Source organism: Melanotaenia boesemani, chromosome 18 (genome assembly GCF_017639745.1).
Source record: "Melanotaenia boesemani isolate fMelBoe1 chromosome 18, fMelBoe1.pri, whole genome shotgun sequence".
NCBI lineage: Eukaryota > Metazoa > Chordata > Actinopteri > Atheriniformes > Melanotaeniidae > Melanotaenia > Melanotaenia boesemani.
In genome coordinates this window covers 16,404,896-16,427,018 of record NC_055699.1, presented here as the reverse complement: position 1 = coordinate 16,427,018, position 22,123 = coordinate 16,404,896, and the positions used below count along the sequence as shown (strand labels likewise).

At 38.0% G+C, this 22,123-nt stretch overlaps 1 protein-coding gene across 2 annotated transcripts in view; it reads right to left on the bottom strand.

Moving 5' to 3' along the window:
• Positions 1-8,666, bottom strand: part of tpk1 (thiamin pyrophosphokinase 1) — a 97,224-nt gene extending 88,558 nt beyond the window's left edge. The window contains exons 1-2 of one of the 2 annotated variants that reach the window (XM_041968443.1): positions 8,595-8,666; positions 5,429-5,519 (exon numbers count right to left, since the gene is read on the bottom strand). In XM_041968443.1, coding sequence (XP_041824377.1) covers positions 5,429-5,471 — 43 coding nt within the window. In that variant the 5' untranslated portion in view covers positions 5,472-5,519; positions 8,595-8,666. Of the gene's footprint in view, positions 1-5,428; positions 5,520-8,417; positions 8,539-8,594 lie in introns of those variants that run through there. The other variant, XM_041968444.1, reaches the window with a different exon arrangement.
• Positions 8,667-22,123: the final 13,457 nt, after the last annotated feature.

Genomic DNA, 22,123 nt, shown 5'->3' with positions numbered 1-22,123 from the left:
ATACGAACAGAAAATCAAAAGTAATTTTGTGTTCCTGCCCTGCACACATCATGCGAGAATGTCAAGTATACAAATATATGTAGAAAAGTCTGAAGCACAATTACAGTAGCCACTGTTATCAAAGAAGATGATTACTTTTATTTAAAACCAGTAATGATTAATCACATTTTAAAATGACAAAGAAGTTAACAATTTACCAAAAGATAACATGTAATTAGGGAAAAAAAATGGCACAATTTTGACTATTTTAGCTGTTTACCAAAAAAAAAAAAAAAAAAAAACATATGTAAGTAACAGTTATTGGTAATGACAGTGGACCTAAAGTGGAGACTCTCTTTGATTTAAAAGTATTCACATCTTAACTCCAAAAGAAGCGTTTGGGGCTCTATCAGAGGTTAAAATACATAAGATGATTTGAAGGCAATCACGACTTGAGAAATAAAATGTCGTATTGCAAATACTACCCATAATCGGACTGCTTTTTCATTCATTACATTGTGTATCCATTATTCATCCACTCCTCACTCATACCTGGTGATGGTAGGAAACGTGTGTAGCCACAGCTGCCCTGGGGCAGGCTGACGGAAACGTGGCTGCCAATCCGCGTCTACGCCCTCTCCGACCATCACCGAACATTCATCCACATTCATTCACCAGTGATGCCAACACTGGAGGCAAGGAGGGTTAAGTGTCTTGCCCAAGGACACAATGACAGATGACTGCAGGAGTGGGAATTGAAACGCATATATAAGGCAGCTGTGCAAATCTTCAAATGTTTGGGGTGGCTGTGAGTATGTAAGTGGGGGTTGTGTAGATGGGTTGCCCACTCAACCACCTGACCTGGCACTTCAGAACAGTCAGCACATGAAATAATAACTCTAAATGTTTAAAATGGTATTCATACAATAGAACAAGAAGAAATAAAACTACAGCATGTGGGGAAAATGTGGTCTGATGAGACCAAAGTTGAACTTCTTTGGACATAATTCCAAAAGGTATATTGGGGGCAAAAAGACGAGCTGTTTTCACCAAAAGAAAACTATACCCATGGTGAAGCATGATGGAGGCTGCATCATGCTTTGGGCTCCTTTTTTTTTTTTTTTTTTGCTGGAACTGGAGTTTTAGTCAAGGTAGAGGGAATAGATAATTCATTTTATGCCCTAAACCTTCAGGTGTCTGTAGCAAAGCTGAAGCTGAAGAAGAATTTCACCTTTTAATTGGACAATAACTACAAGCATACATTCATATCACAAAAAACAATGGCTGTTCTCAAACACACAAGAGAAGAGTTAAGGTTTTAGAGTGGCCCAGTCAGAGCCCAAAACCCAGAAGAAAATCTATGGGAGGATTTTAAGAGGGCTGTGCACAAGAGATGTCCTTGTAATCTGATAGATTTGGAGAATGCTTTTAAAAAGAGTGATCAAAAGTGATCAAATTAAATTTTCCCTCGGGGATTAATAAAGTATTGTTAATTCAACGGTGTGCAGATGTATGCTAAAAGCTAAAAAAGCACTGTTATTTATTTATTCAATAACACAGTCTGTGAGATTCATCTGAACAGTAGATCATATGGAAAATTTACCAAACACTGTTGCACCTGCCTGCTAATGTGACTACTTCACACCTGGGCTGGACTGAAAGTGGTACGTGACTGTTCAGTCTAGTCAGATTGTTGTCTCAAAGTGAAATAAAAACAAAAAACAACACCAACAATGTAATTTTAAACAGACAGAAAAGTTTAGATGCCACAAAATAATGGTAAGAATTGAATGTGTGATAGAAGCTCTGGTGGTAACTCCTGCACATTTAAATAGCAGTGAAATTTCTTCTGCGTCAATAGTCCATCTAAACTTAAAAAAAAAACACACAGGTTAAACACAATGAAACGAGTAATTCATAAACCTTCCTCCAATATGGATGTGTAGACCCTCAAAGTAAAGCTATAAGTCTGGTCTTTGTGTCTTTCAGTAAAAAGCTAAAATTGTGCTGGTGTCAAAATTGCTCCAAGTTTGGTTATTATCTAAAAAGAAAAAGAAAAAAAAAAAAAAAAAAAAAAAAAGAAACCTGTAGAAAATGAAGTACGCTGCATCCCTCCTGTGGTACTCATCACCAGATGACAACAAGATGCATTCTGTTCTTTTCATTTTCATTTCCAATTACAGACTCATCTGCCATTAACTGTGTCAGAAAATTGAGAAAAGATAAATACAAAAAGCCTCCCAAATAGTTTATTTTGTGTGATCAACACTCAAAGACACAAACTGGACCAATTCACAGAGATTTACTCTGCAATAGAGAGAAGCAGAGTGTTTTTCTTCCTTTTTGGTGGGATCAGACAGACAGTTGTGAATATCTAACATTTTGTACCTCATTACTGACTATTACTTACATTTAAATACCATCTATCCATCCATACTGCTTAGTCAAATTCAGAGAGGTGGGGAAGCTGGAGCCTTTGCCCAGCAATTAGCAGGCGAAAGGCAGGTACACCCCAGACAGGTCGCTAGTCCATCGCAGGGCCAAAACAGAGAGAAAAACAACCACTCACATTCACTCCTAGGTAGAATTTAGAGTGACTAATTAACCTAACATGCATGCTTTGGATGGTGTGAGAAAGCCAGAGTACCTGGAGAGAACACACACATACACGGGTAGAACACGCAAACTCCACACAGAAAGGCCACTGTTAGAACCTCCCCCCAGCCCAGACTCGAAGCAGTGACCTTGCTGTGAGGCTATGGTCCTAACCACCACACCACCATGCAACCCCATTTAAATACCATTTCAGACAATTCCCAAGTTTGTCTATAGCAAAAAATAAATAAATAAATAAAGTTTTTCTATATGTAAATGGCAACTTCAATAAATGGAACATAACCTGATGCACATTTACAGCTCGATCTGAGGCAAGGTTCAGTTTCTACAACTGAGGCACCAAAGAAACTACAAGTATGCTCTGAAAATGCTACAAAACAAGAGCAAAAATAGTAAACATGTGTATGATCAACAAGGGCATCACTATTGGTCTATTTACATCAAACTGCAGCCTAGTTAAATTATAAACTGAGTTGCAATTTAGCATTTAGTACCTTGCCGTTTTGATTTAATTTTAGAGAATTTATAGTCAATTTAATTCACTACAGTACTTTGGAAGAAAAAAAAAACATTTTTGTTGCTATTGCTAGTCGCATGCCTCATATTCTCGTCTAGTGGAGCAATCTTCACATTCCACCCTGAATTGTCATCCACAGACACTGAAAATGTCCAACCAGATCACTGTGGCTGGTTAGAGGAAGGTGGGCACACCACTTTGCCACACTCTTTTGAAACTGCTTCAGGAATTTGACAATTAACTCAGATAACTGAAATGCATTAAAAGGGCTTTTTCTTCTTTCTTTCTTTTTAGGACTCAGACCTAATATTCATCCTGTGACCACACAGTGTGCCTACAGTGTTATATGAACGTCTGTGATTGTTTTATCCCAAAGAATCCAAAGAGGATCAGACAGGCTCAGACAGTGTGGAGCATACTGGGGATGTAGCAAGTTCTTTTCAAGTCTAAGCTCTCTATTTCTTTCTTTCTCTGGAGGAACAATATGTATTGCCTATGAGGAAAATCACACACCATAGTTTAATTTGGACAAAGAGAGTGAGGTTCTTGATTTATTCCTTTTTTTTATCCCAATAGTGACCACCTCCAAAATTTACTCTAATCTCTTTATAAGCAGTAATCTGAAAAAAACGCATAGGAACCGCAAAGATTGTAGAGATGGAGAAAACTTCTGCTCGTTCTGCTGCCAAACGGCTGTATCTCTTTAACCTTTACAAGCCTGGGTAAAACCTGTCTTCAGGCTTATACAGGCATTTTCTCCTCTACTCTACAAACACACACACACACACTCGCATTACTAAGGAGTTCACATGCACCTCATATTGAGCGCCAGAAGAGAGCTTGCTTTCTTCCACCTGCTGCAGGTAGCAAGGTGCTACAGTGGGTATAGATTGGTGTTACAAACACCTTTGCAGATCTACCTGTTTTACATGTTTGCTGCCACTTGCAGGCAGTGTGAAAAACACATGGAATAGGCTGTCTATCGATGCATCTCATTCATAGATCTTTAAAAAAATATATAGAATAACAGCAAAAAGAAAGTATATGCTACTTTTTTTTTTTTTTTTTTTGGGTACAACCCAATCACATCATCATAGCTCATACAACCCAAAATGAAGAAAAACAAACAAAATACAGCATCCTATTATTTACTAAAATAAATCCTGAGCCAAAAATGCAGAAACAATGAGTAAAAACACAAAGCACACCATTCCTCCCTCCACCACAGGGATTAAGAGGGGAAGCAGCAGTCAGGTGATGCTAATCAACACTTAACTGATCATCATAAAGTGTGCTGAAGTTTTGACTACTTGTTAATCTGGAGGATTCATCTGTGTATTATCATAATGTAAGGTAAGAAAGACCTCTTGACTTAGATTTTGTTAAATACACAATGTAATATATAATATTGTTGTTCATCTGAGGTTATATTTATCTCATTTTAAGACCTTATGAGGACAAGATTATTTTCTATGATCTTCTTATACATGAAACCTGTTTGTCCCCCAGTTTTCATTTGACTGTATGTTTCATAAGGTTCCAGTGGATTAAAATAATGAAAAAAATGTAATGTGTCAGATTAATATTAGGAAAATGAATCGCTCTAGAAAAAATAAAGAGTTACCTTGCTTTTGGAAAAAGCTGATTTTTTACTCAAATGTCCCATTAAAGTACACTACTACATTAGAGTAAATCAAATGTTAATGACAGCTGGGAGTTCATTCAAGAGCTTCCTTGATTATACATTTTTTTCAAGATTTCAAAAATCAGACTTCTTCAAAGCAAGCGCAGCACAAAGACACATTTCATCCGTAGACATGCTGGTGTAATGAAAGTGGTAGTGATTTGTTTCTGAAATCCAATTCCCTGAGTGATGAAAGCAGGGAGCAGAAGACAAGTGGGACAGTAATGTGAGTAAGTGTGCATTTTTATCAGATGCAGACACATCAGGGTACACAAATCAGCTACGAGTGAACATCATTGATCCTCTTGTAACAATCCAATACTCCACAAACCGACTAAAGGAGCATGACAAAGAAAGGAAAAAAACAAACCCACACCCAAACAATGCAGATTTAAATCTTTTTAAGCCTCTGTGGGGACATGGTGGAAAAAGCCAAATCCACATAGACTCAATCATGCAACCTCTGACATCATGAGACATCCTGTCTGTAGCTTAACAGGTCAGATCTGTTGAGTAATAAAGCAGACCCTCATTTTACTAAGCAGGTGGGAAGTGCAGCTTGTGCATGGCCTTGTGTTGCTGACTAACAGTGAGCATGTATGTTTACATAAGTGATGTTTAAAAGGCAGTACCTGAAGGCAACAGGCAGTCCAGAGGTGTCCACTCTTCATCCATGGTGAGATTTCACAGGAATCTGTGTTTAGTTAGCCGATTCAGATGAAACTGAGGAGACAAGGTCAGACTTTGTGACTCTTCTTGATTTTATTGTTTTTGTCCCATCTTTTTCTCCTTTGCTTTTTAACCTACTAAAAGGAGTAATTTAATTTTCAATTACTTCTCTATGCATTGTTTATTAACTGCTATCCTCTGGGCTACTTATTCCCTCAGAAAAAAAGCAAACTATATAGAAACTATGTAAGAGCATAACAACATTAAGGCTGTTAACACCAAGATTAATGGTTGCATCTAAATTTAATTTTTCTATTTCTATCTTTACTAATAAATCTACTAATAATCTTCTTTGTTAATAAAGTGGTATAGAAAATGCATGCTACATGGAGATGCACATTTTTGGGCACTTTCATTGTAAAAACTACTGCTTTTGTTAATACGTCATCATTCAGTGAGTAAATGTAAAGGTCTATTATGATAACTGAAACTACTCTAGCTTTTTAAATATTGTACCAAAAGTGGCTCTAAATGCTTCAGTGATCCTTCTCAGGTCTCTGAAATGTGATGCCTAAAAAACAAGAGAAAGCTATAAGATGTCCATAAGAAAGAAAGAAAGAAAAAAAACTTCTAAAATCTGCTTTCAGGGTTGATAAAAAGACAAATTAAACTATAATTGACTGTAAAAAAAATAAACAAGTTCAGGATTTACCTGCATACCATAAGCACACCCATCCGGTCTTAATGGGTTAAAAAAAACATGCCCTCTTATCTTATAAGTTCAGATTACACATCTACTCACATGGCTATTTATTTATATAGATTTTCCCCTGAACTTTGACGTACCATTGTGTACAAATGCAAGTACAAAATTATTTTTGTACTTGTTTTTAATGTCTTCTACGAATCTTTAGTGATGCCATCAAATCTTCTTGTCTAAAGATGTCTAAAAACCTGGAAACCCAAAGTCTGTTAATAATTTCATTGAAATAAACGCTCATCAAATGAGATTATTGCTGCAGTTGTAACAAAACCTGTGTGCTGAACAGAAAACAAACATCTCAAGCTAGTCAGAAGTGAGAGGATTAATGTATTAATTGATTAATTACAACCTACTGACACAGAATTAAGAAGAAAACTGTCATGTTAACTGATTTAACAGTCTCCGTCTTTACCTAATATTTCTTCAACAGAATATTTAGGTGCTACAAACTCGACATAATAGTTTGTTTGGAGAAATGATCATATTACTAATATTACATATCACATTATCATATTGGTGTATAACAATTATACACCATTCAAAGCAGAACAAGCAAACAAAAAACAAGAGTAAACAAGACAACAGCTGTCAATTTTTTTCATAAAAATGAAGAGAATTGCATTTCAGTCATTGGTAGACAGCTTGGTCTAATACGCCAACATACATAAAGTTACTTCAAACATATAGAAACATGCACAACACAAGCAATAAAACATACTGCACCTTCACCTCACCAGCACTCCTGCAGCTCACCTTTCAACTTTTTCCTCTCAATGCAAACCAAGGTTTAAGAAAATATAAGTGAAGACACTTGTATGTAGTTAATGATCACAGTAATAATTCAACCTCAGCTCAACCTTTAACCACAGTTTAAACCTCTTCTCAATGATTATCACTGTCAGGTTTCCTTCCTGTCACCTGCAAACAAAAGTGAGTATATAAATGGTGTTTTACACCTACATAAAACACACTTAATACCTCATCAGTAAGCAAGACATTACAATGAAAAAGGACAAAAAATCTTATAGGAACAATTAGTGAATGGACATAGGAGCAGATGTATGGATAATTACAAATCTGAAAAGCTTTTAATGTGGTTCATCTTTATAGAATCACAACCAAAACAAAGCGACTTTTAGTGCAGTAATAACTTTGGACAAACTACTATATCTTTACCACACAGCTACCATGAATTAGCAAATGTGTTCAATGGGGAAGAAAGGGGATTTAAGTGACTTTGGATGTGGCATGGTAGCGGGTGCCAGATGGCTTGGCCTCAGTATTTCAGCAGCTGCTGATCTACTGGGATTTTCATTCACCACCATATCTAGGGTTTACAGAGAATGGTCTGAGAATGGTCTGAAAAAGAGAAAATATCCATTGAGCAGCAGTTGTCTGGATAAAAATTCCTTGTTGATGTTAGAGGAGAATGGGCAGACTGGTTGGAGATGATAAAAAAGAATTAAAATAACTACTAGTTACAACCAAGATGATGCTGCTGATCATGTCCATCACTACAGGGCACCTGTCTTCTGATTACTACTTTAAGTAGGATAACACACAGTATAGTGTGTTATCCTACTGCTTCATACATTCAGTGTACTCCACAGTCAGCAGATCTCAATCCCACAGAGCAGCTTTGGGATGTGTAGCAGGAGATTCTCATCAGGGATGTACAGCCAACAAATCTGCAGCAAATGTGTGATGCTGTCATGTCAACATAAAGCAAAATCTCTGAGGAATGATTCCAACAATGTTTAATCTCTAATAGGATAAATTAAGGCAGCTTTAAAGGCAAAAAAAGGGGGTCAAACAAGGTGTACTCAATAAAGTGGCCAGCCAGTAAGTTTATTATGTAAACTTTTCTTGTCTTCAAATGTGAGAAATAGTACTCACCAAATTTTTTGTTCAAAATATTTGTACAAAAGATACAATAACTACAATAAAGATACAATAAGCTGAAAATAATGAACGGGTTTATAATATATATATATATATATATATATATATATATATTCATGCTTTCAGACCTCATATAAATGTATGACAGCTAAATGTAACAGCACCTCATTTAGCATAAACTAATAAAACCAAGCATATTTTATATTGAACCGATCCCAAAATCACATATTAGTCGATACTCCCACTGTCGACTGAACTTTAACATCACTTTCACACACTTTAACCACAATGACATGAGGCAGAGAGACACGTCTCTGCTCTGCTCCGGATAAAACCGGACTGTTCTGACAAAAAACAAAGAACTACAACAAACATGTCGAGTCCGACTTTCACGTTACATATGTAGACGTCATACTGTAAGGCTGTCATCAACCATAGGACATGAAAAATGAGCAAAAACTTACTGAATGGAGCAACTTCCGCCATTGATGTTGTAAACAGTCAACGTGTTTCATAAAGAGCTGACAGAGACGTTAACGGCAGGACGGAGGAGCGGCTTGGATTTGTTATGGGGACCCCTAGAGGCCAAATGTACTTCCTATATTCTCACTCAAGTGTAGCTTTGCTTTCACTCCCCTTTTTTTTCTTAGTTTCCTTTTTTAAACTGTTATAACAAATCAGTTAAAAATATACAATTTCTAAAAAAAAAAAAAAAAAAAAAAGATATTCTGTAGACAGCATTTCATGAAATACAATTAATCCCTACTCCCACTATTTAATGCAAGCATTATCCACCCCATAATATACATTGTGAAAAAATAAAAAAAAATATTATAAAACATTATTACACGATGAGCCCCCTAAACAAATCTGTATGAACATTAGTATCCCCCACTTGAATGTGCTTCTTTAGAAAGGGCTATTTTCACGTGTAATTCTAATAGAGTGTAATGAAGCATCAACAGTCAGACAATTAGCCGCTTCATTGATTCTCCTACAGAGGAGGATCTACCTTGTTAAAGCAAGGTGGATGAACCAGTTAACGATTCCCCCACTATCTCTGCTGCCCTGATATTTAAAGAAAAGAGTCACATTTTTATCTAGATCCTCAATATCTCAGGCAAATAATAATGAATTTAAGAGTATTTGCAAACTAGGGCAGCAGTGGCATCTGAAGACATTAGGATCGCATCATTGTTTTGTGTTACATTCACATCTTTTATCGGCTGTTTCCGTATTTAATTGTCTTGGTTGCTGTAGTAATTGGGTAAATGGTTTACAAACACTTTTCTAGTACACAGAAATACACACATATCCTGTAAATCACTTTATCCCCTGCTACATTTGTTCACAAAAACTGAATGCACAATCTGAAAACTCAGACACGCTGCACAAAAATACAGAAATAAAACACACACAGGGAAACAAACATCCCCAAAACACACATGCACACACAAGCTGTAGACTTATGGTGAACGCTCCAGAGATTCTCAAACAGCAGCAGAAGCGGAGTAAAGCTAGAAACCAAATCTCTCTCAAGGTGAATCCACTCTGGAGGCTCGTTAAAACAAACGTTCTCTCATCAGTCAGCAATTGTCCTGTCTTTGCTGACATACTGCACATGTACACAATAAACACACAGTCCAGCGCAGACAAGTAGAGGCTGCACAGACGTGCACCTGTGCCACACACGCTGTGGGAAGTCATTCATTCTGTGGGCATGCATTATAAATACATCCATGAATAAATTCCAGGCTGAGTGCATTCTTCATTGGCAGTTTTTTTTCCTATAACACCCCTTGAATGTTTGATCAGATCTCTCTTTTTCACTGCATCTTTTCAACTACATCACCCTTTCTTGTCCATTAGTCTTTCCAATATTTACTTCTTTTCCTTTCTTCCTTTTTTTTTTGCACTTTTCTTTCTATATATTTGATATTGTCTTTCTGTCATCCCCCTATAATTTATGATTTCTTCTCCTCAGTTCCTCTGTATGGAGGAAGACTAGAAGTAATACATGGCCCCAGAAATGTGTGTTGCTGGTGGAGGTAAAGAAGAAAAACTCAAGAAAGGTGGATGTATGGTCCAATATAAAACAGGTAGATTGATGAACATGGCAAATTTTTAACTACCTAAACCACACTGACCAGTAACTGGGTTAGTCATGACAAACTCTGTGTGTGCAGAATGCAGGCAAAAGACGTTCACACCCACAGATGTTTATCTTAAAATATATTTGATCACAGGGTTACCAATTATACCAAAAAGAAAGCTTAATCGTGAGGAAAAAATATAAAATGAATCAAGCATCTAGAATATTCAACAGACTGATGAAACCATGAAAAAATAGAGGTAACTTTGTTTATGTTGCGTAAACATCTAAACCTCATTGGAGAACTAGAGCGAGATCATCCGAAATACTGAAATTTGAGAAATAATTTTAGAACCTTCCATGAATATTCTTCATTTCTGTTTGATGTTTTAGGCACTGAGACCACTTTGCTACCCAGCTGCCTTCTGCTTGGTTGTTTATGCATGTGTGGAAATGCACTAAGTTTGAACTGAATGCCTCAGATGTTTCTGATCATTAATTAATGCATTAATGACTACATGATAAATTATTACTGTATATTTAAATCATTATGTACTTCAGAAAGCTCCTCATAAGCTCTTCACGTTACTCAGTGGATATATTCCTAATTCTAGGGCTTTCATCTCTAAATCTTTCATTTTCAGGGGACAATAATATGAAACAATATGCCTTTTTCTCCTGATGATAAGTGAAGGACTTCTTTATCTGCTGGAGAGAAGGAGCCAAAAATAAGATAAATTCTTCTGTCTTTTCAGGGGGTCAACATATAATTTATTATAAAAACAAACATGTTCCAAAAAATCAGTTTCTCTTCTGTTTCATACAAAAAAAACAAAACAAAAGAAAAGAAAAAAACAGAGTGTTTTCTTTTTCTTTTCTTTACTTACTCCACAGCACATACTTGCTACACAATATAAAGATACCTTAAGAAGACAACTGGCTAAATGACATTTAAAAAGGCTGCTTAAATGACAATCATGTGATCAAGAGTCAGAATGTCTATATCACACAACATGATAGGACCCAGACAGATGTATTTGAAATTAAAAGTTTTTTGTCACATTCTTAATGTTTGTGTGCAAGATTAAGAAACAAGCAAAGTACAATAAAACAAATTTCCTACTTCTTTTGTGGTCTTTCAAACAGTTTACCGAGAAGGCAAGCAAGACATGCTGAAGAACAATTAAGAAGTGCTGGCTCAGTGTACACTCAGTGTGAAGAGAGAACTCCAACCTTGGCTCTTACCTCAGAAATATGAGAAAAGAATATGAAAGTACAAAAACGTACCAGAAAAAAATAAAACGAATAACCATGTCGAACCATGTCATTTAAACAAACCTTTTGTCTTTTCAGTAAAATATTTCCTGTCATGCATGCCGTGTCCACTGTGATGAACTGGCGACTACTCCAGGGTATACCCTGCCTCTTGCCTAGTAGCTGGTGGGATAGGGTCCAGACCCCCTTGCAACCCTGTATTGGAATAAGTGGCTATAGGCAATGGATGGATGGGTCTCTCATCACCTCCTGGATTACCTCGCAGACTGAGCTTCAGCAAAAATGCACAAGACTTAAACTTTCTCTTTTATTCATCAGTTTTTCTCCTGAGTCCTGCTACTTTTCTTTCCTTACTACTATCTGAAATCCCTGATTTTAATTTCATGGATGTAAAGATGTGATAAACGTTGACAAATACTGTTGCATTTTCTAGATGCGTTTTCAATGTGAATCATTAAACTGAGGTATTTATTTGAATATATCACTATATCACAAAGGTGCTATTTCAAGGAGGATTACGTTTGCTCTGATTATGGTGCAAAATAAGTTTGCAATGTCCACGCATAGACTTAATTTTTCACATCACTGTATTTATGTTGTATCAATAATTGGAGAATGAACTTTGAATGGAGAAGACTTTGCAAGCAAGTCAAGACAGAACTATTCCTGATTTTTTTTTCTTTGAATTGTCATGACTGCTGTAAGAACCTCTTGCTTTTGTGACACCATTTGACCAACATGATCAGAACATCTTCATGAAGCTTCTCACAGCAGGTAGATAGCTGAAAGAGAAACAACACCCCTGAGAATTAAACTTCTTTGGGTTGTTTTCTTAGTGCAAGGTAATAATAAATAAGCATCTAAATCTTTTGCCACTTGGATTTTAATGATCTCTTTGTGGCTCATTTAAGCTCTCCTTTGTGAAGCTAATCAACTTAATATTTGAATAAATCTTTGCAGTTTCACAACAAACACAAATCCTTGCCCTCCAAGTCAGAGCTCTTTAACAAACACCATAGATAATAACTGAAGGAAGCAATGAATACTCAGAAATCTCGATTAAACTGAGGAAGGATTGAGCTGGGGAAAATCTTCCATGTCTCTAGGACAGTTAATGTTTCAAACAATTATCACCACTACGACCCCACACTAAAAACTCTAAAACCTCTCCACCATTTTCAAGAGGCACTGCAAAAGAGTACATGCAAAAATGAGGCAATATCTGAAAATGTCCCAACTTCTAAGCTCCATACAACGTCCTTCTTTGACAATTAAAACCCACAGGTCTTTAGAATTATCCGATTAATCTGAAAGGAAGAAAAGCTCACTTAGAGCTCCCAGCTGGCCAGTTTCTCACCTGCAAGAAAACGTGAGACAATGACTGGCCCCAATGACCACTATAAGCCCCTTTACCTAGAACACCAATGACTTGTAATTTTTCTCTTAAATTACAGCCTGCTTGCTAGAAACTGTTACCCTGGACAACTTGATTTCATTTTCTCATTGAGGTCATACCACGGTGAGGAGTGTGTTAGTACCGAGTTCAATTTAATATCCCCTATCAGTTGATGCATGGGTCACATTATTACCCCTCTAACACTGGGTAGAAAACACCTGTTATTTTGCCAGATAATGAGACAGAAAAAGCGAGACTATAACTGCATATTCAAACTCTCTCTCTGCCTTGTGCTCTCTCTCTGCTTTTAATATTCCCTATCATTACCTCCACTCCCTCCTGTCATTTCTCTTTTTCTTTTTTCTCTACTAATGTGCCTTCTCTTTGACTCTCTTTTATTCCTTTTTATCTACCTTAACCTCACATCTCAGCTGCCTGGCTCCCTTTTGTCTCTTCTTTTGCTTTCAGCTTTACTGCACTTAATTCTGCCTGTCTGCTTTCCCTCATGTTCTGGGGGATGTATTCATGCAACATTTCATTTCACTCTTAATGATTTCTTTTATACGTTACAACAACTCAAACATTAAAGTTCAGGTGACTCCAGGGAGCTTTGCTCAGTTTGGGGTTAACTTCTCACATTGGCTAGCTTTGATGAAGGTATGACCATATAAATGAGGGCTAAATAGGTCACTTATCGTTTTTTCTGGTGATGGAGATGACCCATATTTTTTATATAAATGAACAAGACACGAGCAATCTAGGGCAGATTTATTTCAATTATGTTTAAAGTAAAGTATGATGCCATTTACAGTACAAAAACAACAAAGTGCAAAGTGTTTCTTTCAAGGGGACTTCTTTCTCACAGCTGAGGAATATCCCTTAGTGAAAAGAGACAGGGTTTAAATTACTGTAGGCGCACCTGAGCTCCAAAGAATGGGTCACTAAGACCAAGAAGAGTCAATTACATTTGATTGTTTGCTCCTTTAACTTAAATTCTTTGGCAAAGTGGTTTTCGGGGTGTTTTTCTGTCACAGTATTGACTCAAGGTTGGTGTCCCTCACTGCCCTCAGATTCTCGTATGTACTGTGCTCAACAAATCAACAGAATACAGTAGAAGCCAGCTTAGTACTTGACTGTTGTTGGTTTTCCTTACGTAAAGCCAAAAATTCACACTACATGTTGTTAATTACTCGTGCCCCTGATTCTACACATCTGTCCTGAGGACCTGGCATTCTCCATGATATACATTAGCAGATGGTGTAATAAACCACAGGGTATAAAGTGTACATATGGGGCTGTGGTAGAGTCCTTTGATCTGAAAAAAGGAATATTTCCACTAGTGCATGTTACACAGAGTTGGCCAAAGCTGAACATTACATAGTTCAAACACATCCTCTGTTACCTAAGGGATGAAAAAGAAGAGCAGGATTGGATCGAACTGACCTGCCAGAAACGGCTGGAAGGCTTCACAGGAGAGCCGCTGTGGGCCCTGCCAAGTCCTGCAAGGGGTGCTGCAGATGGTGCCTGGTGATGCCACTGGGGAGGATGTCACTGAGCTCCCTTTGGTGCGAAAAAATTGGGGCTTGGCACAAGGGAATGCAGAAAAACTTCCAGGGGTTATTTTGGACAGATATAGGGAGAAGGCTGTTAGGCACAAAGTGTTAAGGTCAGGACGACACTTTCATCGCGATAACATAAGAATACAACAACCTGTAAGACCACTAAATTGCTGGTGATATAAATAAAGAGAGTGTTTGTCAGAAAGTCAAACTTGAACAGCTTGTGGAAGTCAGTGGAGGCTTGTGGGTCCAAAGTTCTGCTGCGTTGGAGATGAAGCATCGTGAGGATGTCAGCAGTGGGAGGAAATAATCTAAAAGTTGTGCAGTGTTGTTGATTGCCAACAGACTTCACAGGTCTGAACTACCTCAGCGCTCAGTTTAAATGGCCTGAAGAAAACTTTGGGTGGGCTTCGTTAAGCATGTGGACTCTTGTCAATTTTCTTTGTTTTAAGGCCATGCAAGTCACTGGTGTGATGCACAAGATTAAGTTACATTGGAAATCTGACTCAAATTCTTACAGCAAACCCATACGTCTTTGACAGTTTTCAGCAGTATCTATTCTCTACCAGCATAAGTCTCTATTTAAACGTGGAACAACTTACTTTCTCAGTGGAGAAGAAACAACATGTATCAGTAGGCTCAAAGTCCCTTTCACTACCCTTAAATAAAGAATGAGTCAGACCCTAAAATGTGAATCAGACTTTTCCCAGAAAAGTCTGGAATCTTTTATTAAAAAATTAAGCCTCATACAAACAAACATAGCACAATTCTGATCCTCTGTTAAAGACTCGAAACCTAGTGGAAAAGAGAAGAGTAAGAGTGTTTCCTCACAGCCTAACTGCTCCATTTTAATGACTAAAACTGCACGCCTCATCTGTTTTCCTGTTCACATCTCTCGCACTCATTAACTCATAGCTCAAGCAGTATTTCTAAACATGGTATTGTCTTATTCATTTCATCATGGTTCAAGTATTTTATTTATAAACTAAACAGTATGTACATTTTTAAACACAAGTATGCTTCATTTAATGACTCATAACCAAAGCAGTCATCAGGCATCAGACTGGATGTGGCTGTCTTCGAAAGTGAAGCTTCAACGACAGGAAGTCAAGTAAACATACGCCACTGCAATCAAATGCAGAATTCCACAACAGTATTCAGTTCAGGCTAGGGGTGTCCAGTTTCAATCCTCGAGGGCTGCAGTCCTGCAGGTGATAGATGTCTCCCTGCTCCAACACACCTGATTCAAAATAAATGGCTGTCTTCAACAACTTGTCAGATTTTGACCAAGCATGTTGCCCCATTAATCAGATTCATATGTGCTGCAGCAGGAAACATTCAAGACCTGCACAGCAGCCCTTGGGGACTGACTTTGGACACCCCTGGTTTAGGCTACACAGTGAATGGAATGTGGTGTTACATTTGGTCGACCTTTGTGGGGACCAGCTTCTTTTAAGGCAAAAACAAAAGTTCTCATATTGAAAATCTTGAATGAGATTTAAACACACAGTTTAAACAGCTGATATATAAGGCTGCATATTGTTTCCAGATTTCCATGTTTACAGCCTACAATGAGAAGTCTGTTTTGAAAGGAAGTGGTTGTCATGCTGACAAGGTGTGGAGTTGAACTCAGAATGCAGAGAGATCAGGTTGCAACAACGTTCTTTGATAAAAATCCGAAGCTGAGGTATAAAGCGTGACAATCAGACAAGCAGCAGATTGGGAACAGGCAGGGGAGACGGGACCTGACCCGGGGGATGACCACGACACCCTCTTTATCTTGTATTTAGACTGAGCTAGTGGCAAACAATCTCATTTATGATTGACACACTACAACCATTAGAGTCGTTGCTGCTGCTTGTGCAGCAAAATATTTCATTTTGTTGTTTAGAGTTTTTAAATGTTTCTGAGAGTAAAATAAGATAAAAAAAAAAAAAAAGGCCAGCAGAAACCAATAATCCTAACTCAATCCTGTACTGTGAGTTGCAACACTGGAATTTCTCCATTTTGGTACAAATAAAGGATTTTTTTAATCTTATTTCCAAAACATCCTATTTTCGTCCTCTGAAATTGTGAAATTGTTTACCTTGCAGATGATGAGACTGCTCCACTGCCAGAAAAGAGGGCTCGGTTGGGAAGTGAGAGGACAGAGATGGCTAAAGATGGCACAGTGTGGCATGAAGAACAGCTGGGGACATGTCTCAATTTCACCCCAATAGAACCATACGGCACAGATGGAGAGCCAACTGCTAAGGCCAGAAGAAGTATCCGGACTCGTCTTCAAAGCTTCTTCTGTTTTATAACACTTGAAATGCTTCGTAGCATTCAAGAATGGACCATTCAGCATGCACGGCAAAAGGAGCAGGCAGATTGGTTCATGAACCTCCCAGAACTAATGGCATTTATTGCAATTATTATCTTGCGGGGGGTGAAGAAAGTTCCATCACTACGTGACAATTGGTCAGCAGAGCTGGGAAACCCACGAATCATTGCTACTATGGCCCGAAACCGCTTCCAAAACATCATGCAACACCTACGCTTTGATAACATGTTCACACGCAGTGAGCGAGTGGAGACAAATAAGTTTGCTGCAATTTCTAATCTGTGGGAATCTTTTGTCAATAACTGCATCAGATCTTATAACCCTGGTCGACACATCACTATTGATCAACAGCTTTTCCCGACAAAGACTCGCTGCAGTTTTCTGCAGTACATTGCAACAAAACCGGACAAATTTGGCATTAAGTTTTGGCTGGCTTGTGACTTGAAATCAAAGTACATTTGCAATATCCTGCCATATCTTGGCAAGGACCCCAGTCGTCCCAGTGGAGAGAGACTCTCTGAGAGTGTAGTGATGAGGCTGATGGAGCCGTTCATGGATAAGGGCAGAACTGTAACAACAGACAATTTTTTTACATCGCTGTCCCTTGCGCAACGACTGCTTAGCCGGAAAACCACCATCCTTGGCACAGTCAACAAGATTCGCCGGGAAATTCCTCAGTCAACTAGACAGAAGGACCACACTAAATTCACCACTCGAGTGTTTTCCACCACTGGTGCAACACTCACAGTATATGCGCCGAAACGGAAAAAGACTGTCTATCTTCTCAGCAGCATGCACAATGTGGTTGAGACTGAGAATACCACCAAAAGGAAGCCAAACACTGTCACACAATACAACACCACAAAGTGTGGTGTGGATGTGATGGACCAGATGGTGCGGGAGTACAGCGTGCGTGCAGGAACACGGAGATGGCCAGTCGCCGTGTTCTACAACATGATCGACATGGCGGCACTGAACGCTCATGTTCTTCATAAGGAATGCACCGGAGTGCAGGAGAGAAGAGTGGACTTCCTGGTTGAGCTCGCGAAAGAGTTGGCCAACTCTCATGTGAGTCAGAAGAAGGCACATAAGGAGCAACTGCTTCAGCAGCAACCTCCCACACCTAGCCCTGGGAAAAGGGCAAAATGTCAGGTCAACCATCGATGCAAGAACAATTGCGCAACTGTAAGATGTGTTGACTGCTACAAATACACATGTGGCAAATGCAGGATGGAGATACCATGGAAGTGCCAAGCATGTTTGGACTTAGCACAGACGGACTGCTGAAAGAGCAGAAAAGCCATTCACACAAGGGCATGCCACTGTAGCCTTGTGTAAATATTTGTGAAATTGTTTCATTACTTGCATTATTTTAACTGTTTTGTTGTTTTTTTTATGACAAAAATAAAAAGCATTGGAAAAAATTCACAGTTGTTCTTTTATATCTTTGTCATGTTGACATTTATGCCCTCTTGACTTAGACACTAATGCTTCTGGACATTTTACTCACAGACCCTGCCTGTACCACCACAATCAAAAAATGTTCATTTTAAATATTCAAAATTGTTCATTGCTTGGGCTTTTTGGACATAAGGTACATGAACATTGGGTTAGAAAGTTTGAAAAATTGGTCAAAAATTCTGAAAAATTTGTATTTTTTCATTTGTATGAAAAGAGGAGAGCTGGACCTTTTAAAGTGATTTTTAAAAAAAATATGAATTCATCATTTTGTCATATCATTCTAAATTGTTTGCTTTTTTATTGAAGGCCCACAATGATTATCTTTTTTTTTTCTTCTAAAAGCACACAAATGTGTCGAGGAGGTATATATCATATATCATATCAAATATATTTTTAATTATTTGAAATATACTAGAATGCAGGAAAACCTTTCTGAATCTGTTTGAGGTCTACTCCAATCTCATACTCAGGGGACCAAGCAGTGTCTCAAGCCAAGCTTTGGGCAAAAGTTGACAGTCCGGTTTCAAGAGTCTACAGTGTCTCCCCTAAGTATGCGCCCTCCTGGGGTGTGCCAGTAATTGACTCGTCTACAAACAAAAGAAGCTGTTCGCAGCTTAAGACAGGATTTTAGCTAAAATCCTATTGGTCAATCGACCCATCTCTGGGTTGTAAAGGTAGAAAGGTCCATTGACCCCTCTCTGGGACTTCTAGTGTTAATAATCCTTTACCTTAGGAAAGTTATGGTTACCAAAGGTTAATTTCAAATCTCCAAATGTTTGACACCTGGATTAACAGCACCCAGAGGCAGACATCATTTACACTCAATTAACTGATCATCTATAAACTGTAGAAAAGACTCCAGACATTTTTGTCAGGAAAGGACGTTCGAGTAAGTTCTCTACAAGTTGCAAACCTGTAACTAACCAACTAACTTGTTGCTGGGAAGTTATACTCCTGAAGGCTGCAGCCAGTGTGATCTGGGTCATTTAGGGCTGTTGGCAGGTGGTCTTGTCCTTCCTAATGGCTTATTTTTTTTAAATGGTGAGGATTTAAAGAGATATCCTCACAAAACTGGATGGAGGCTTCAATTCCACATGTCTCTTAAAATGCTTTTTAATTGTAGGCAGACATGCATAGAAATATTAGATTTTTACTGTCTAAATCTTCTGCAAATGGAAGATTGTGATGTGATGTGTACACTGTGTCTGCAGCTTGTTTTGTTTCCATCTCCACTTGCAATTTCAGAGTAGACTGCACTAACAGCCAGTTCTGTTCTGTTGAAACATGCTACCACAGGCTAAATTTACAGGTTTATTTGTCAATCAGTGCTACCCTATCAAAAACAGAACTGCACATATTTTTCATAAAATTTAGTTTTGTGTGATGAAAAATAGTTAAAGATCATTAATCCACAAATATGTGGATTAATGATCTTTAAACTAAATAAAGTACCTTATAAGTACGGTCTTATTGTCAAAATTCAAACGTCAAATAAATCCAAAGGCATGGGCGCGTCTGAATGGGTAGGATGAAATGTGCCAGTGTGTGATGCATGGTAACGAAACGTGAAGTTGGTGTAGAGTTGGTGAAAATGTAGGCAGTGACTGTCACAAGTTTTTATTTACAAATGTGTTGTGTTCAGTTCAGCGTTCACAGAAAAATGAACATATGCAATGAATGCATTCATTTGAACATGCTCATGCACAGCACTGACAACATGTCACTTTTGCCACTAATTCACATTGTGGATTGTTGTGCTGTGCCATTTGTGGGTTGGTTCTGTCACAGATGTTTGGGGATTTGTTGCTGTGGATGTGTGTTTTAAGATGGTGGATGGTTATTGTACATTTCCTGTCTGTGTTTTAGCTGACTTGGTCTGTTCTTCTTCCTGGATCCTAACCACCAAACTGAACTGTGTTATGTTAGTCTATGCTATGATAGTGTTTGTGTAGAGTTACAAAAATAACCTTTTGTCCACTGGACATAGACAAAACTTTAAAAAAGTGAATAGTCTGGGTAGCTGTAGGGGTGAGAGGCTTGTTTTTCCTGCATATGTTTGGGGAGTTACGCAAGATCCATGAGTTTCTTCTGTTTTTGTTGGAGTTTTCTAAGCTTTGTATTGATTTGTTTGCTGTTTGGCCTTACTCTCCCTCATGTCTAATTTACCTTTTTATAACAAATTTTGCACAGCAGAAATTGATGTGGAATTTTTTTTTCTGGGGAGTGAAAAAGAAAGGGTTGTATTGTGTTAAAGTTTGTGCTCAAGCCAATCAGTACAATATGACAAAAAACAAACAAAACAAACAAACAAACAAACAAACAAACAAACAAACAAACAAACAAACAGATCTAAATTTCTATAGACCGCCAGGGCACTGCGCAGAATTTTATGATGAGTTTAGTAAACTGCTGGCTACAATCTGTTTAGATTTTGACTGTGTAATTATTGTTGGTGATTTTAACATCCATGTGGACAACCCACAGGACAAAGTGACTAAAGATCTGGGTAACAGTCTGGAGAACTTTGGGCTGACTCAGCATATAACAGAGCCCACACACATTAAAGGACACACTCTAGACTTAGTAATTTCTAAGGGTTTGGATGTTTCCAAGGTTACTGTGTGTGAGGTGGGCCTGTCTGATCATTAGATCATACAAAACGATGTATAACTGAAAACACGAGTGGAATGTTTAACCAGGCCATCTCTTTAACACCTGCCCTATCAGGGGGTTCAGCCAATGAACTTTTGCTAGTTTTAATGCTAAAATGTTAAATATTATGGATGCTATTGCTCCTATTACGGTGGAGGTTGTCTCTGGAAAGAAAAAGTCTCCATGGAGAAATTCCACACCAGTGAAGCATGGAAAAAGAGAGTGTCGGAAAGTCGAGCACAGATGGAGAAAAACAAATCTACAGGTTCAATATGACACGTATAAAGAAAAACTTCACTCTCACAATTTACAACTAAGGAATGCAAGAAAGTCCTATTTCTCTGACATTATTAGCAAAAACTATCATAATGCTCGGGTCTTTTTCGCTATTGTTGACAGGTTAACAAACCCTCCTGTGTCAGTAGCACCTGAACTTTATTCAACCAAGGCCTGCAATGAGTTTGCCAAATTTTTCACAGAAAAAATCCAGAATATCAGACAAGCAGTTGGTTCATCAACAGCAGGTTCAACAGACATACTGTGTCAGCTGAACTCCTTTTGCTGCTTAGACATCCCACCCACAGGTTTCTTCAGAAAGGTCTCAAAGACTCTAGAGCCAGATCTGTTACATATTGTGAACTTGTCTTTAATTTCTGGCGTCTTCCCAGAACTTCAAAAAACAGCTGTAATCAAACCTCTGCTAGAGAAGACACAAATAAGCAACTACATGCCAATCTCAAATCTTCCTTTTCTAAGTAAGGTAATCCAGTCGTTTTTCATCAAGTAAATGACTTTTTAACACAAAACAACTGCTACGATGTCTTCCAGTCAGGTTTTAGATGACACCAAAGCACTGAGATGCTCTGACCAAAGTCATTAATGACATATGTTTGAATACATACGATGGAAAAATATCAGTCTTAGTCTTACTGGACCTCAGTGCTGCATTTCATACAGTTGACCACAATATATTGCTTAAAGGACTGGAGAACTGGGTGGGCCTCTCTGGCACTGCACTACACTGGTTTAAATCTTATTTAGAGAATAGAAAGTACTTTGTGTCAATAGGTTACTTTACATCTGAGCAGACAAGAATTACATGTGGAGTTCCCCAAGGTTCTATCCTGGGCCTCTTCTGTTTAACATCTACATGCTCCCACTGGCACAGCTCATAAAGAAAAACAAAATTAGTTACCATAACTACGCAGATGACACACAGATATATATTACAATGT